The 15079-nt window shown below is 38.7% G+C and overlaps 1 protein-coding gene across 24 annotated transcripts in view; it reads left to right on the top strand.

The window, feature by feature from the left end:
- Positions 1-15079, top strand: part of TBC1D5 (TBC1 domain family member 5) — a 593981-nt gene that overhangs the window by 226868 nt on the left and 352034 nt on the right. For all 24 annotated transcript variants that reach the window (XM_069568828.1, XM_069568958.1, XM_069568921.1 and 21 more), the window contains one exon: positions 12983-13114. In XM_069568828.1, the coding sequence (XP_069424929.1) occupies positions 13018-13114 (97 nt within the window). In that variant the 5' untranslated portion in view covers positions 12983-13017. The remainder of the gene's footprint in view (positions 1-12982; positions 13115-15079) is intronic.

Raw genomic sequence — 15079 nt, 5'->3', positions numbered from 1 at the left:
AACAGAGAGAAGTCCTGTGTGGCAGTGCATCCTGCTGGAGGAGAGAGTGGGTTAATGGCTAGGCGTGAGTCTGCATTCAGGGCCTCTTTACAAGAGTTTGGATTTTATATAAGTGTGTTGTGAAACAGTTTACACTGGCAAAAATACCACATTGGCTGTTGTGTGGTAATAGATTGTAAGAGGTAGGTATGCTAGGGTGTGAAGTCTGGTGATAACAGGAAATCTAAGTTGGGTCGTACAGTAAGGATTCGGTTACCACCTATGAGGTAGGGTGAATCTGGGTTGTGTACTTCACTGCAGTTAAGAGTATGCATCTTTGTAATTGAGAAAACTTCTGGAAGCCCTTGGACAAGTTCCATTCACATTGAACAGCTCGTCCTAATCAATCTGGCACAGGAAGTGATCGGCTTAGATCATTTCTCTCTGCCTCCCCAACCCCTGCCATCCGGTACCTCTCTAGGAGCACGTGGCCCAAACACAATTTGAATGTTGTTGGAAAGACAATCAACAGCATTGGCAACAGCAAGGAGGAGTGGAAGCTGTGAGACCAGTTAGGGAAGGGTGTTGTCCCAGTAAATGAGGGATGAAGTCTACAGTTAGGAGTGGTCACACTACAGAGGGGAGCCAGAAACGTGAACAAAAAACGTTTACTCTCTCCTGAAGTCTCCCGTCACACACCTTCTCTCTTTAAGACAAGTCTATACTAATGCTGTTGAGCAAAAGGCCGAACACAGTTCTTTGTATTCTAACTCTGGCGTTTATTGCTTCACATTGTCTTGCTGGTACCTGTGGTCCGTCGCGTGTAGTGAAGACATTCTACTCTGCTGTGCTTAGCTGCTCAGTCATGTCTGACTCTCTGTGACCCCATGGACTGTCACCTGCCAGGCTCCTCTGTCCATGGGGATTCTCCAGGCAAGAATAGTAGAGTGGGCTGCCCTGCCCTCCTCCAGGGGCTCTTCCAACCCAGGGAGCAAACCAGGTCTTCCGCACCACAGGCAGATTCTCTACCATCTGAGCCACCAGGGAAACCCGTGAATAGTGCAGGAGGTCGCCTGTCCCTCCTCCAGGGGATCTTCTTGACCCAGGAGTTGAACCGAGGTCTCTCGCACTGCAGGCAGATTCTTTACCAGCTGAGCCACCAGGGAAGCCCAAAAGGGAGAACATAGTTCTTCACATTCCAACTCCTGGCACTACTGCTTAATATTGTCCTGCTGGCGCCTGAGCTCTGTTGCACGACAGAAGTATTGCTGTGGAGGAGCAGGGAAGATGACTTCTTGCCTCGGTGCACAGAAGGGAAGGTGGGTATTCAGATGAGGCCTAGGGTCTAGAGAAGTGAGTGGGGAAGGCCTCCTCAGAAGGGACAGGGCTGTGACTAAGCCTGGGGAGGGAGCTGCTCTGGCTAGAGAGGATCAGGTGGAGCTCTGAGCTGCTGGCTCACCTCAGTGGTGTGACCAGGTCTGCAGTGACGGGGCCAGAGGAGCCACAGCGCTGGGGGAGGTAAATGGTGCAAAACGCCGGCAATTTGACAGCGACTCCGAAGGCCCCGAGGGCCCCTTATTCGTGAATTATGATTGTGCTAAGGCATATATTAACTGTATCTGCATCCCTGGTGTACTTGCTGTTTGCTTTTTTCATTGGATGTTCATTTATTCTCACATGGAATTTGGGAAGATACATATACCTGTAACTGTAAAGGGTCTGTGAGTGAGGGAAACTTGCTCAGTTGTGTCTGACCCTTTGTGACCCCCTGGACTACACAGTCCTTGGAATTCTTCAGGCCAGAATACTGGAGTAGGTGGCTGTTCTCTTCTCCAGGGGATCTTCCCAACCTATAAAGGGACTATTGCACTTCTAATTCTAGATTTTGCAAAGCTTGTATGGGAGACATGTAAACTAGAATGCTTTACATTAAAAGCATTCCTTGTTATTGTGCTTTGCAGATAATGGCATTTTTAAGAAATTTGAGGGTTTGTGTTAACCTTGTCAGCTGATGGTTAACATATTTTAGTAATACAGTATTTTAAATTAAGGCATGTGCATTTTTTAGATGTACTATTACTCACTTAATAAGGTACAGTCAGTCAGGCAGGCAGTTTAGTCGCTCAGTGGTATCCAACTCTTTGCGACCCCATGAGTCGCAGCACGCCAGGCTTCCCTGTCCATCACCATCTCCCATGGTTCATCCAGACTCATGTCCATCGAGTCAGTGATGCCATCCAGCCATCTCATCCTTGGTCGTCCCCTTCTCCTCCTGCCCCCAATCCCTCCCAGCATCAGAGTCTTTTCCAGTGAGTCAACTCTTCGCATGAGGTGGCCAAAATACTGCAGTTTCAGCTTTAGCATCATTCCTTCTAAAGAAATCCCAGGGCTGATCTCCTTCAGAATGGACTGGTTGGATCTCCTTGCAGCCCAAGGGACTCTCAAGAGTCTTCTCCAATACCACAGTTCAAAAGCATCAATTCTTCAGCGCTCAGCCTTCTTCACAGTTCAACTCTCACATCCATACATGGCCACAGGAAAAACCATAGCCTTGACTGGACGGACCTTTGTGGACAAAGTAATGTCTCTGCTTTTGAATACACTATCTAGGTTGGTCATAACTTTTCTTCCAAGGAGTAAGCGTCTCTTAATTTCATGGCTGCAGTCACCATCTGCAGTGACTTTAGAGCCCAAAAAGATAAAGTCTGACACTGTTTCCACTGTTTGCCCATCTATTTCCCATGAAGTGATGGGACCAGATGCCATGATCTTCGTTTTCTGAATGTTGAGTTTTAAGCCAGTGTTCTCACTTTCCTCTTTCACTTTCATCAAGAGGCTCTTGACGTACTCCTTTTCCTATTTGGAACCAGTCTGTTGTTCCATGTCCAGTTCTAACTGTTGCTTCCGGACCTGCATGCAGGTTTCTCAAGAGGCAGGTCAGGTGGTCTGGTATTCTCATCTCTTTCAGAATTTTCCACAGTATAGCATAAACATAATTTTTCAGTGCACTGAGGAACCGAAATATTTCTGTATGAGTAATGCTCAAAATTCTCCAAGCCAGGCTTCAGCAATACGTGAACCGTGAATTTCCTGATGTTCAAGCTGGTTTTAGAAAAGGCAGAGGAACCAGAGATCAAATTGCCAATATCCTCTGGATCATGGAAAAAGCAAGAGAGTTCCAGAAAAACATCTATTTCTCCTTTATTGACTATATCAAAGCTTTTGACTGTGTGGATCACAATAAACTGTGGAAAATTCTGAGAGAGATGGGAATACCAGACCACCTGACCTGCCTCTTGAGAAATCTGTATGCAGATCAGGAAGCAACAGTTAGAAGTGGACATGGAACAACAGACTGGATCCAAATAGGAAAAGGAGTACGTCAAGGCTGTATACTGTCACCCTGCTTATTTAACTTCTATGCAGAGTACATCATGAGAAACGCTGGACTGGAAGAAACACAAGCTGGAATCAAGATTGTTGGGAGAAATATCAATAACCTCAGATATGCAGATGATACCACCCTTATGGCAGAAAGTGAAGAGGAACTAAAAAGCCTCTTGATGAGAGTGAAAGTGGAGAGTGAAGAAGTTGGCTTAAAGCTCAACATTCAGAAAACGAAGATCATGGCATCCGGTCCCATCACTTCATGGGAAATAGATGTGGAAACACTGGAAACAGTGTCAGAGTTTAATTTTTTGGGCTCCAGGATCACTGTGGATGGTGATTGCAGCCATGAAATTAACAGACGCTTACTCCTTGGAAGAAAAGTTATGACCAACCTAGATAGTATATTCAAAAGCAGAGACATTACTTTGCCGACTAAGGTCCGTCTAGTCAAGGCTATGGTTTTTCCAGTGGTCGTGTATGGATATGAGAGTTGAACTGTGAAGAAGGCTGAGTGCCGAAGAATTGATGCTTTTGAACTGTGGTGTTGGAGAAGACTCTTGAGGGTCCCTTGGACTGCAAGGAGATCCAACCAGTCCATTCTGAAGGAGATCAGCCCTGGGATTTCTTTGGAAGGAAAGATGCTAAAGCTGAAACTCCAGAACTTTGGCCACCTCATGCAAAGAGTTGACTCATTGGAAAGGACTCTGATGCTGGGAGGGATTGGGGGCAGGAGAGAAGGTGATGACAGAGGATAAGATGGCTGGATGGCATCACTGACTCAGTGGACATGAGTCTGGGTGAACTCCGGGAGATAGTGATGGACAGGGAGGCCTGGCGTGCTGCGATTTGTGGGGTCGCAAAGAGTCGGACACGACTGAGCGACTGAGCTGAACTGAATTGCGATGCTTGGTGTTGTAGTAGTCTAGAACTGAACTTGCAGTATCTCCAAAGTTCTGTTAAAGTTAGCATAGTAATAAAACTTTTTGTCCTGTGAATCCTGGTTTAATTTTCCTTGGGACATTCACTAAGCCATTGTTAAACCCTTTGACCTAGTTTTGCCACTGACAGCTGTGTGACTGTTGAGTTCCCTGTCCTCTCTGTGGCTGTCTAGTCATCAGAGGGGATGATAAATAGCATCTGACACATGAAGGAGGTGGGAGGTTTAAATGATCAAGTGCCTACACAGTGCCTGCTTCCTGATAAATCCTGTGTTTTTGCCATTGCGTGCATGTGTGCCTGTCAAGTCACCGTCAGTCATGTCTGAGTCTTTGCAACCCTACGGACCATAGCCTGCCAGACTCCTCTGTCCATGGGGTTCTTCAGACAAGAATACTATAGTTGCCATGCCCTCCTCCAGGGAATCTCCCGACCCAGGGATTGAACTTGCAGTTCTTTAATGCTGAACCACTGGGGATGCCCCATGCTTTTGAAGTTACTATTAATTGAAAATGCTATTTTTAGTTAAAAAAAATTTTATTTTCCAGCTCTACCACTTACTAATAGCTAAGGGCTAAATAAATGAAGGTCAGATCCACCAGGACTTTTAGAGGGACCTCCTCACAATTACTCATGTGCTTCTGCAGACATCTTAGGCCTTCCCAGGCTTGTACCAAAGAGGGATTCTTTTTGTTTTTGACTAAATTATTTGATTTGATTTGATGCTTAATGCAGTGGCCATTTATTTCTTTTCCTTGTTCTTAATCTCATCATCAGTTTAATGTAATTGTCCAGTTGTTTTTTCTTTTCCATATTCTTCCTGAACTCCCAGTTGTTGGTTATAATTCTCTTGATGTTATAAGAACCTGACCAAATAGTGTAATGGCTAGAGATCTTGTCTATCCCTATAAAACAGAGCAGTACATAGTTGAAGGCTATAATGACAAGAATTTTGGTCACTAGGCTGAGCTTTCCCAATCTTTGCATCATGAGTACATGTTGAAAGGAACTCTGAAGCCATATGAGCATACATGTGGAGAGCTTTTTGTCGGCCACCGTAGCTATCCATAAATGCTCAGTTTTCTCTTGTTTATATGGTCATAACTGCCACCTTCCAGTTACTTCATAGCATTTGAATATCAAAAAGCCAAACATATTCCTATTTTGTAATATAAAATATTTAAACCCACCTGTGATCCTTTCATATATTCTGCATGTTTCTGATTATGTGTATCATTTATGAATCTAGTATTTCTACAGTGGATCGTTTATCCTAAAATTCTTATTCTGGTAACTTGGAAATACAGGCATTGAATCTGTGTTAATTTTCTTTCAATCACTGTTCTCAGTGTGTAGACCCTTACTGTAGTCCTATACCTATTTAATCCGCAGCACTTGAATAATACAATTGTGTGGTTGGTAAAAATGAATTAGGGTTTCAGGATTTTACCAATGGGTGATTTTTAATATTGAATGACATGTATTAAGACAAATGCTTTTATATATAATTTATTTGGCATTGTAAATGGATTTATCTTGTGAGAGACAGACCCCCTGTTGTCAGATGAAGTATTCTGGAAAGGTTTGGAGTAAATAAATAATAAAACTACTTTGATATACAATCTAACCAATATTAAATATTAAGACTTTCAGATGATTGATTTTAATACTTAATTAACTTATTTAAAGTCCAATGGAGCACTCTTACATTAAAGATTGACAGAATTTAAAAATGAAACTTCATCCTTTGTCTTTTTTTCTCATCTTTTTTTCTGCTCTCATTTCTCTTCCTCTTTCTCTCATGATTAAGACACTAAAACATCATTTCCCTGACCATCAAATTTACTTCTGGCTACCAGTATGTCTAAATAAAAATTTTTTTGTCAATTCTACAAATAATGTTCCATTACTGTCTAATTACAAAAATTTAGCTGCTATCAGTTTCTTGCATTTATAGCCAAGCTGTCATATTATAGGTTCTAAGCCCATTGTGGTAAATGCAGGCTGCCTGTAACGGGTACTCACTCATGCTGTATCTTCCCTCACCCCCTTTTATAATTGTGCTCTGGTAATAGTTCATTTAAGCTCTTGCATATGCTTTTCTTATAGGAGTTATCTTTATGTAAGGTAGCATTACTGTCATTGCAGTGTTTTACTTCTAAGTTTGCCCTCAGTCAAGAATTTAAATGAATGAAGTATGCTTATATGAGCTTTTTTGAATATGGATGTCTTTAGAAGACACGATTCAGAATACTAATTCTGTGTCTCTGTATTAGAAACAGTGAAAGCATAAATATAAGCTGAAATACAAAGAACTTCAGATTCAGAGGGAATAAACTATTTTCTAGAGGTTTTGTTCATGATGCCATTTTAAAAGTGAAAATTTTATTCACTAACCTATTATTTTGGTGATTTTGATGCTCACAATATGAAGTTTATACTTACAGACTGCTTGTATTACTTCAGTTTACATGGAAAACATATTATTTTGAAATTTCATTAACATAATTTATCTTTCAAGCTTTAGTGAACTCAACCCTTTCATTGAATATTAACATTTTCAACGATACTTCCTTTCTTTCAGATCACTTTTATCTTATGATTTAATATTGTAACAGCCAGATTTATGAAGCCAATCCAACAATCCTTAAGATTAGCCTTTGATTTTTAAATGGAAGTTTCAGCCCAGTGTGTCAGTCTGCGTGGCCAGAATGGCAGCTAAAGCCACGTTGTGCAGCTAAGTTTGAGTTTTGTGAACTTTGATTTCATGAAAAACAGGGACTTTAACTGTTATTTATATTTTAAGTGTAGCAAAGAAGAGATCCCTTCTTTCTCAAGTCTTGGAAGGTATTTTGCTGTGCTTTTTGAATTAGAGAAAATAAGACTGCCCTTATTTTAAAAAATTATTTACCATTTTTGTCAGCTAGGGAAATTCTAAAGACAGTTTCACATTAGTTAAGAAAGTTTAAATCCATCAGTTATGGATTAAAGTAGTCATTACTAAGATGCATGCTTTTGGTCATTATGTATTTCTCTCTCTCTCTCTCTCTCTCTCTCTGTGTGTGTGTGTGTGTGTGTGTGTATACATATATATATATATATACACACATATATGTAGCTTTTGGTAAAGAATCCGCCTGCCATTCAGGAGACCCCGGTGATTCCTAGCTCGGGAAGATCCCCTGGAGAAGGGATAGGCTACCCACTCCAGTATTCTTGGGTTTCCTTGGTGGCTCGGCTGGTAAAGAATCCATCCACCTGCAATGCGGGAGACCTGGGTTCTATCCCAGGGTTGGGAAGATCTCCTGGAGGAGGGAAAGGCAACCCACTCCAGTATTCTGGCCAGGAGAATTCCATGAATAGTCCATGGGGTCACAAAGAGTCAGACACGACTGAACGACTTTCACTCACTTCACTTCACTTCACTTCTGTGTAGACACGTTTAGGGCATAGCAAGTATACAAGCATAAGATGAAGTGGTCTGTTGTGAGTTTCAAAATGTTTATGCCACTTTGACTTTTATGGTGGTTGTCTTAAAATATTCTGAACCAAAAAAAAAAAAAAAAAGAAGAAGCACCCTTAATTCACTTGAATTCTTCTTAAATATTGTCTTGTAGTTTGGTATTCACAGGTACAAAATTATGGTGTTTAAAATAAATGCAGATGACATTTTTTTAAAATAGTTTGCCATCCTGCTTTGTAGTTTGCGTATATTTTTGGTTGTTATAGTCACAAAACACAAGTTGGAAAAGTCTTAAGAAAATTACTTCACATTTGAAAGCAGCATATTGTGATTTTATAAGGAAATCACAATAGCAGTAGCCAACAAAGTAATTTTTATTACGTTATAAAAAGCAGACGTAGCCCTTCGTGTTTAAACTAACAGTAACAAAACTAAAACAATGCCAGCTTGATAAGTTACTCTTCAACTTGATTATTATTTAGATCTGTATTTAAAGGAAAAGTAAAAGCATTATCCAAACTTTTTATTCAATAAATTTCTTAAAATAGTTCATTATTACTATTCAGCATGTTTCCAGGTTTCTTTTAGTAAAAGCATTTCAGTGACTCAGTTTCAATCTGTAGGCATAATAAATTAGAATATAGTAGATATTCTGTATTCTATAGTAGATACTATAGAATGTGGCTGTACAGTGGTGTATTGGGTAAATTTTGTATTGTGGTTACTGGGGTTACCACAGACATTTCAATTTCTAAAGAATTATTATTAAAGCTGAAATGAGTAAATGACTTATAATTAAATTTACTGTAGAGTTTAAAAGGCCTTAAATATCTTGAGCTAGTATTTGAGCATCATTATTTTGAAGAGTATCTTATTTTAATGTGTCTTTTTGAAATGTGCTTTGATATCAGTTTACTGGTTGATTGTCTGGTTCTCATAGAGTTTAAAATACATAAAATGCCCTTATTTGTATATTTTAGGTATATGAAGTCTAAAAGTAGAAAAGTGTATATACTAGAAAAATGAGAAACTAGAGTAATGATATGAAAACATAGTATAGGATGCTGAAGAAATTTTAAGGAAGTCTGGCAGTTAACTTGCGATACTCATTTTCAAATGTTGAACCCTACATGTTTTAAGAGTATGACAAAATGTATGGAGAATATGAATTTTATGTTGTAAGATATCCATGGCCAAATACAGGTTTGAGAGGTGTTTAATCAGTTCCACATAGTTTGTTAAAAAATTATCAACCAACACAAGTAGAGAGATTTCGCATACAATTCTGAATTTTTAACTTTTCTTGAAAACATTGAAGGAGAGAAAAGGATGTCCCAACAGCTGACAGACCCGCCATCTTACACTCCCTTGTTTGATGTCTTGTCGGTCTGTCTCACGGCCTTAGAACCAAGGGTCTATTGAAGCAGAGGATGAGCCCTCGAGCCAGAGAGGATGGGTCCAACACTCACTAGCTGTGTGACTGTGAACAAATTGCTTCCTCTCTCTGTATCTCATTTTCTCTGGTGAAATGAAAGTAAGGATGAAGATATGTCATTGAGCTGTTCAGCAGATAAAATGATGAGTGTACACGAAGTGTTTCATGCAGTTTTTGCCATATATGCATTGCTTAATGGATGTTAACTGGAATTAATAGTAAGTTTTACCTGACCCCATTAGGTGTTTGAGTTTGGTGAGACTTCTCCATAGTAGAGGACTTTATTTTTTAAATCTGTTCATTCATTTGATGAGTAGACTGTGTCACATTCTGTTTTATAATATAATTGCTTATTTACATTTCGTGATCCTCTACTAGAGTATCTTTCCCAGAATTTCTTCTGTGTAGTTCAGTTGTTCAGTCGTGTCCGACTCTCTGCGACCCCATGAATCACAGCACTCCAGGCCTCCCTGTGTGTTACCAACTCCGAGAGCTCACTCAAACTCATGTCCATTGAGTCGATGCTGCCATCCAACCATCTCATCCTCTGTCTTCCCCTTCTCCCGCCTTCAGTCTTTCCCAGCATCAGGGTGTTTTCCAGTGAGTCAGCTCTTCACATCAGGTGGCCAAAGTATTGGAGTTTCAGCTTCAATATCAATCCTTCCAATGAATATTCAGGATTGATCTCCTTTAGGATGGACTGGTAGGATCTCCTTGCAGTTCAAGGGACTCTCAAAAGTCTTCTCTAACACCACAATTCAAAAGCATCAATTCATTGGTGCTCAGCTTTTTTTATAGTCCAACTCTCCCATACATGCGTGAATACTGGAAAAACCATAGCTAGAGTATGATGGACCTTTGTTGACAAAGTAATGTCTCTGCTTTTTAGTATGTGGTCTAGGTTGGTCATAACTTTGCTTCCAAGGAGTAAGCATCTTTTAATTTCATGGCTGCAGTCACCATCTGCAGTGATTTTGGAGCCCCCCAAAGTAAAGTCTGTCGTTGTTTCCCCTTCTCTTTGGCATGAAGTGATGGGACAAGATGCCATGATCTTCGTTTTCTGAATGTTGAGCTTTAAGCCAACTTTTTCACTCTCCTCTTTCACTTTCATCGAGAGGCTCTTTAGTTCTTCGCTTTCTGCCGTAAGGGTGATGTCATCTGCACATCTGGGATTATTGATATTTCTCCTAACAATCTTGATTCCAGCTTGTGCTTCATCCAGCCCAGCGTTTCTCCATGATGTACTCTGCATGTAAGTTAAATAAGCAGGGTGACAATATACAGCCCTGACGTACTCCTTTACCTATTTGGAACCCAGTTTGTTGTTCCATGTCCAGTTCTAACTGTTGCTTCCTGACCTGCATACAGGTTTCTCAAGAGGCAGGTCAGGTGGTCTGGTATTCCCAGCTCTTGAAGAATTTTCCACAGTATGTGGTGATAGTATGTGGTGATATGTGGCATAGTCAGTAAAGCAGAAATAGGTGTTTTCCTGGAACTCTCTAGCTTTCAGTCAGTGCTCCATGTATGATGATTTGTACACAGAAGAAGCGAGAACTGACAACTGCTTAGATTTATGGCTTCAGGATTTATGGCTTTAGAAGTTTCTACCGTGTTGGCAACAAAAGTTCTGCTTTCCCAAGTGTTGATTTTGCCTAAGCCTCTCCTTTTGTTTTAACCATAATCTGAGAGGGATAGGGTTTGTTGACATCTAATCAAAGTGAAGGTGGGTGATTAACGTGTTCTGATAAAAATGAGAAAATATTCAAGTCATTTTATGAAATGAGCATTTTCGAGATGAAGTAAGTAAGATAGAGGAGGTTTTGTGATGGGAAAAGATTGGTCAAAGGTTTGTATGCTCGTGAGCTTTTCTGGAATTTTCCTCCAGGAGTGGAGACTTCATCCTGTAAGATCACATACACATTTTGGCTGGACCTTCTTTTCCAATTAAACATTTCACGTTTCCTCTTCCTGTCCCCCCTGCTCTGGAAATTTAAAATATTTTGTTACTTGCATTAATTTGGATGAAATTTAGTGAACTTAGTCTGTTTTTTGAAAGATGTTGATATGGGAAGGTCGTTTGTACTGTATAGACTTAAAAAAAACCAAGTAGTGTCGCTTACAAGTTCAAAAGCAATTTAATTTCTAAAAAAAAATGTGTTTAAATTACAATTATTTATAGGAATCAGACTTGAGAAGGAAAACCTTCAAATCAACAAAAGAAGACAGAACTGGTTATTTACATAATCCTGCCTTTGTAAGTGTAACACCAGAGCAGAATCCATAAAGAAGATACACATATTTTTGGCTTCATAAAGATGTTACTCTGTCTAGGGAATTATATATAATTTGAACATAGAGATACATTGTGAAAAATATATGTAGCATATGACAAAGGTTTAATATGCTTAATATTTAAAGCATGCTTACAAATCATGAGGGCAATCATGATAATAAACTCCATCCACAAAAACAATAACAAATGTCAGAGAAAACATATGAAGTCTTCAGTTATCTTACTAGTTATCAAGCAAATGCAGTGTAAAGCTTGATTATCATATTGACCCCCCCCCCCCAAAAAAAAACCCGAGATTGCTTATTTCTACTGTTGATGAGTGGCCAAGGGGAATGAATTGTTCTGTTATATTCAAATCTGTCTAGGTCATAATTTGTCAGAACTTATCACAAAATGCTATATTTTTTAAAAAGTACATGCTTTGGTTCAGTAGTTATGCTTATAAGAATTTATCCTGAAGGGGAATAATCATGGATATAGTACAGAGATATTAGTGGAAGACATTCGTTGTGAGGCTGTTTATAGTGTTGGGCAATTGAAAGCATCCTGATTGTTTACAAATAAAGAACTGTTTTCGTGAATTGTTACAGCTATGTAATAGAATACGGGGGATCCACTAGAAGTGATAATGTAGACTTTTTAATGGGAAGGAAGATACAATAATTTATGTAATCGGATACTTAGCACGGTGGATCACATTAAAACTATACGTGTTTTAAACGCTCAGAACAAAGAAAGAATACATATAATAAACTTGAAACGTTAACAGTGGTGTTTTCAGCTAATACAATTACAAATAATTAGCCATATTTTCTATATTAGTTAGCTATATTTTCTATATTTTGAAAGTTTTTATTTAAATGTATATTATTTTGCCAGCAAAATGAAGGATATTATAAATGTGAGAATGGTTTAAGTTAACAATTGAGCTTTTTGTGCAGAAGTGTACTGCAGACATATAATTGCATGTTGCGGTAAAGATTACCAGTGAAGTTCAGGTTTGGAAAGTAATTTTTAAAAAGAAAATTTAGTGCTACTTTTTCACTTCTTTACATATATCCTATGGCTGCCGCTGCTAAGTCGCTTCAGTCGTGTCTGACCCTATGTGATCCCATAGACGGCAGCCCACCAGGCTCCCCCGTCCCTGGGATTCTCCAGGCAAGAATACTGGAGTGGGTTGCCATTTCCTTCTCCAATGCATGGAAGTGAAAAGTGAAAGTGAAGCCACTCAGTCGTGTCCGACTCTTAGGGACCCTGTGGACTGCAGCCCACCAGGCTCCTCCGTCCATGGGATTTTCCAGGCGAGAGTACTGGAGTGGGTGCCATTGCCTTCTCCATATATCCTACTAGTGTGTATTAAAAGTCCCTGGATCCTGCATAAAGCTTGTTAATGTTTGTAATGCTCACTTAATCATTTCAGGTTTGCATTTATTCCTAGTCAAGGCAGGAAAGAGTATCATTTTTCTCCATATTTTTCATCTTCCAGGTGGCCACTTTTGGTGACACTGTCCAGTTCTCACAATGTATCATTCCTTGTCTGAAACTAGACATCCTCTGCAGCCAGAAGAACAAGAAGTGGGCACTGACCCCTTGTCGAGTTACTCAGACAAGCCTGGAGGTGAGTTTCCTGCGCGGATAACTGCTAAGCTGCTGGGAAAGCTGGCAGAGTGTCTCCAGCTAGCCCTGCCCTAGATGTCTTCCTCTAGATGAGGCGCAAAGGAGAACTTTTAAAACCATTTTACTGGATAGATATGGAGTGCTGTGACACTGAGTGTCCACTTTTAATTGTAGCCAGACACATTAGCTGTAGCCAATGTTTAATTCTTAAAAAAAAAAAAATTCATAAACAGTTCATTACTTCAGGATAAGAATTTTGAAATACAAAATGGTCCATGTCAAACATCTTTTAAAGATGTCTAAACCTTTGGTGTTCATTTTTGTGGGGATTTTTCTTCTTTCAGGAAGTTGAGATTATTACAGGGTAGAAGACTTTCCTGATTCTTCTCTTTTTTTTAATAATTGAAATTTGTGTTTTTCTTTTAAATATCTATGTATGGAAGTTATTAAGGGGTCAACTATGTTTGGGCCTACCCTAGAAAAATGTATTAAATGTGTATGTATTGGAGCCTTATAGTATTTTCTCAATATTAACGATAACATAGTATCTTTGAAGGAAACAGTACATTTGTGACAATTCTTGAAGCTTTATCTTTATTACAACTAAATATTTGCTGAAGTCGATTCATGATTCAAGTAACTACTTGTGATTTTTCACTCATATGTATAGCAGGATTGTAAGATCTATTTTAAGAAATTATAATTAGTCAAAATCATTCACATATGTTTTCTATAATTCAATAGAGGTTTTTTCCCCCTATATCGATGTAAAGGTCTGCAGTAAGTAATGTTTTGGGAATTAAAAAAAGTTGATTCCTAAACATAACTATTTCTTTAGTACACAGCTCTTGAGTTTATGGAGTGTGTATATGTTTTTTTGTCCATCTTTAATACATTCCACATCATACAAATCCCCTTGTGTTTAATGAAAATAGTGTGCAGCTTGTTTTCATGATTTTATTTTTATATTTGCTTCTATTTAGACTGCTATTTAAGGTTTTGATAGTATGAAAAAAATGTTAGTGTTTAGTTTCAGCATTTAAAGAATTTTAGTGGTGAGAACGATACAGTCATCCCTAGTGATGCTTTTTTTCTTAAATGTCATATCTTTAAGAAGAGTCTTAATTTAAAAAGTCAGATTATTCTGCAGTCACTTCCATAAGTGCATAGTTTAAAAGTGAATACATTTTTGTGTTATCAATATATAAAATATTTTCACCAAAATATTCTGGTTTATATGCTTATTTTTGAATAAACATTTTTTAAGTGTATTTTTCTCTGGACTAGTTCATTAAATATTGAAGTTCATTTTTTAAAAACTGGTTAAGAAAACATTTTAAATTAATTTTATCCTTTATTGTTTGCAGGAATAAGGTGTTACCTTTACTGAAAAGGCTTTTCGTTTATATCCTAGCCAACATTTCTATGACATACAAAGTTATTAGGACTGAATTGATGTTTAAAAGTGCCATTAATTCATTTACCCCAAATGTTCATTAACAATGTAAATGTATGCTGATGTTCTATGAGACAAGGAAGTGACTAATGACTCTTCCAACTAACAACACTTAAAATGAATAGAAACTTTAGATAGCTAATCTTGAAGTAATCAAGACCCTCATTCAGCTTGGCATCTCTGTATGCTCTAAAACAGCTGTCAACTGTTAAAAATATACACAAAACACACATAAGCGCACGCACACGCAGAAGAAAGACATGTAAATATCTGGTTCTTTAGAGCCAGAAAGGTTCCTAAGGGTGGTGGGTTTTGTGCATTGTATATGTGAATATTTTCTATAAAGCGTCTATTTCGTCTCAGGTTTTCTTTCTGCAGGACATTGTGTGTTGCATTTTAATGGGGTCGTCATATTTCCTTGAAAAATCATCACCTGTTTAGTGTGTTGGTTTATTTTAATATATGTCTTTCATGGGGTTCTCCACACGTTTGAAGCCATTTACACTTTTC

This window comes from Ovis canadensis, chromosome 1 (genome assembly GCF_042477335.2).
Source record: "Ovis canadensis isolate MfBH-ARS-UI-01 breed Bighorn chromosome 1, ARS-UI_OviCan_v2, whole genome shotgun sequence".
Taxonomy (NCBI): Eukaryota; Metazoa; Chordata; class Mammalia; order Artiodactyla; family Bovidae; genus Ovis; species Ovis canadensis.
Note: the sequence above shows the minus strand (reverse complement) of the source record. Positions and strands in the feature narration are given on the sequence as shown.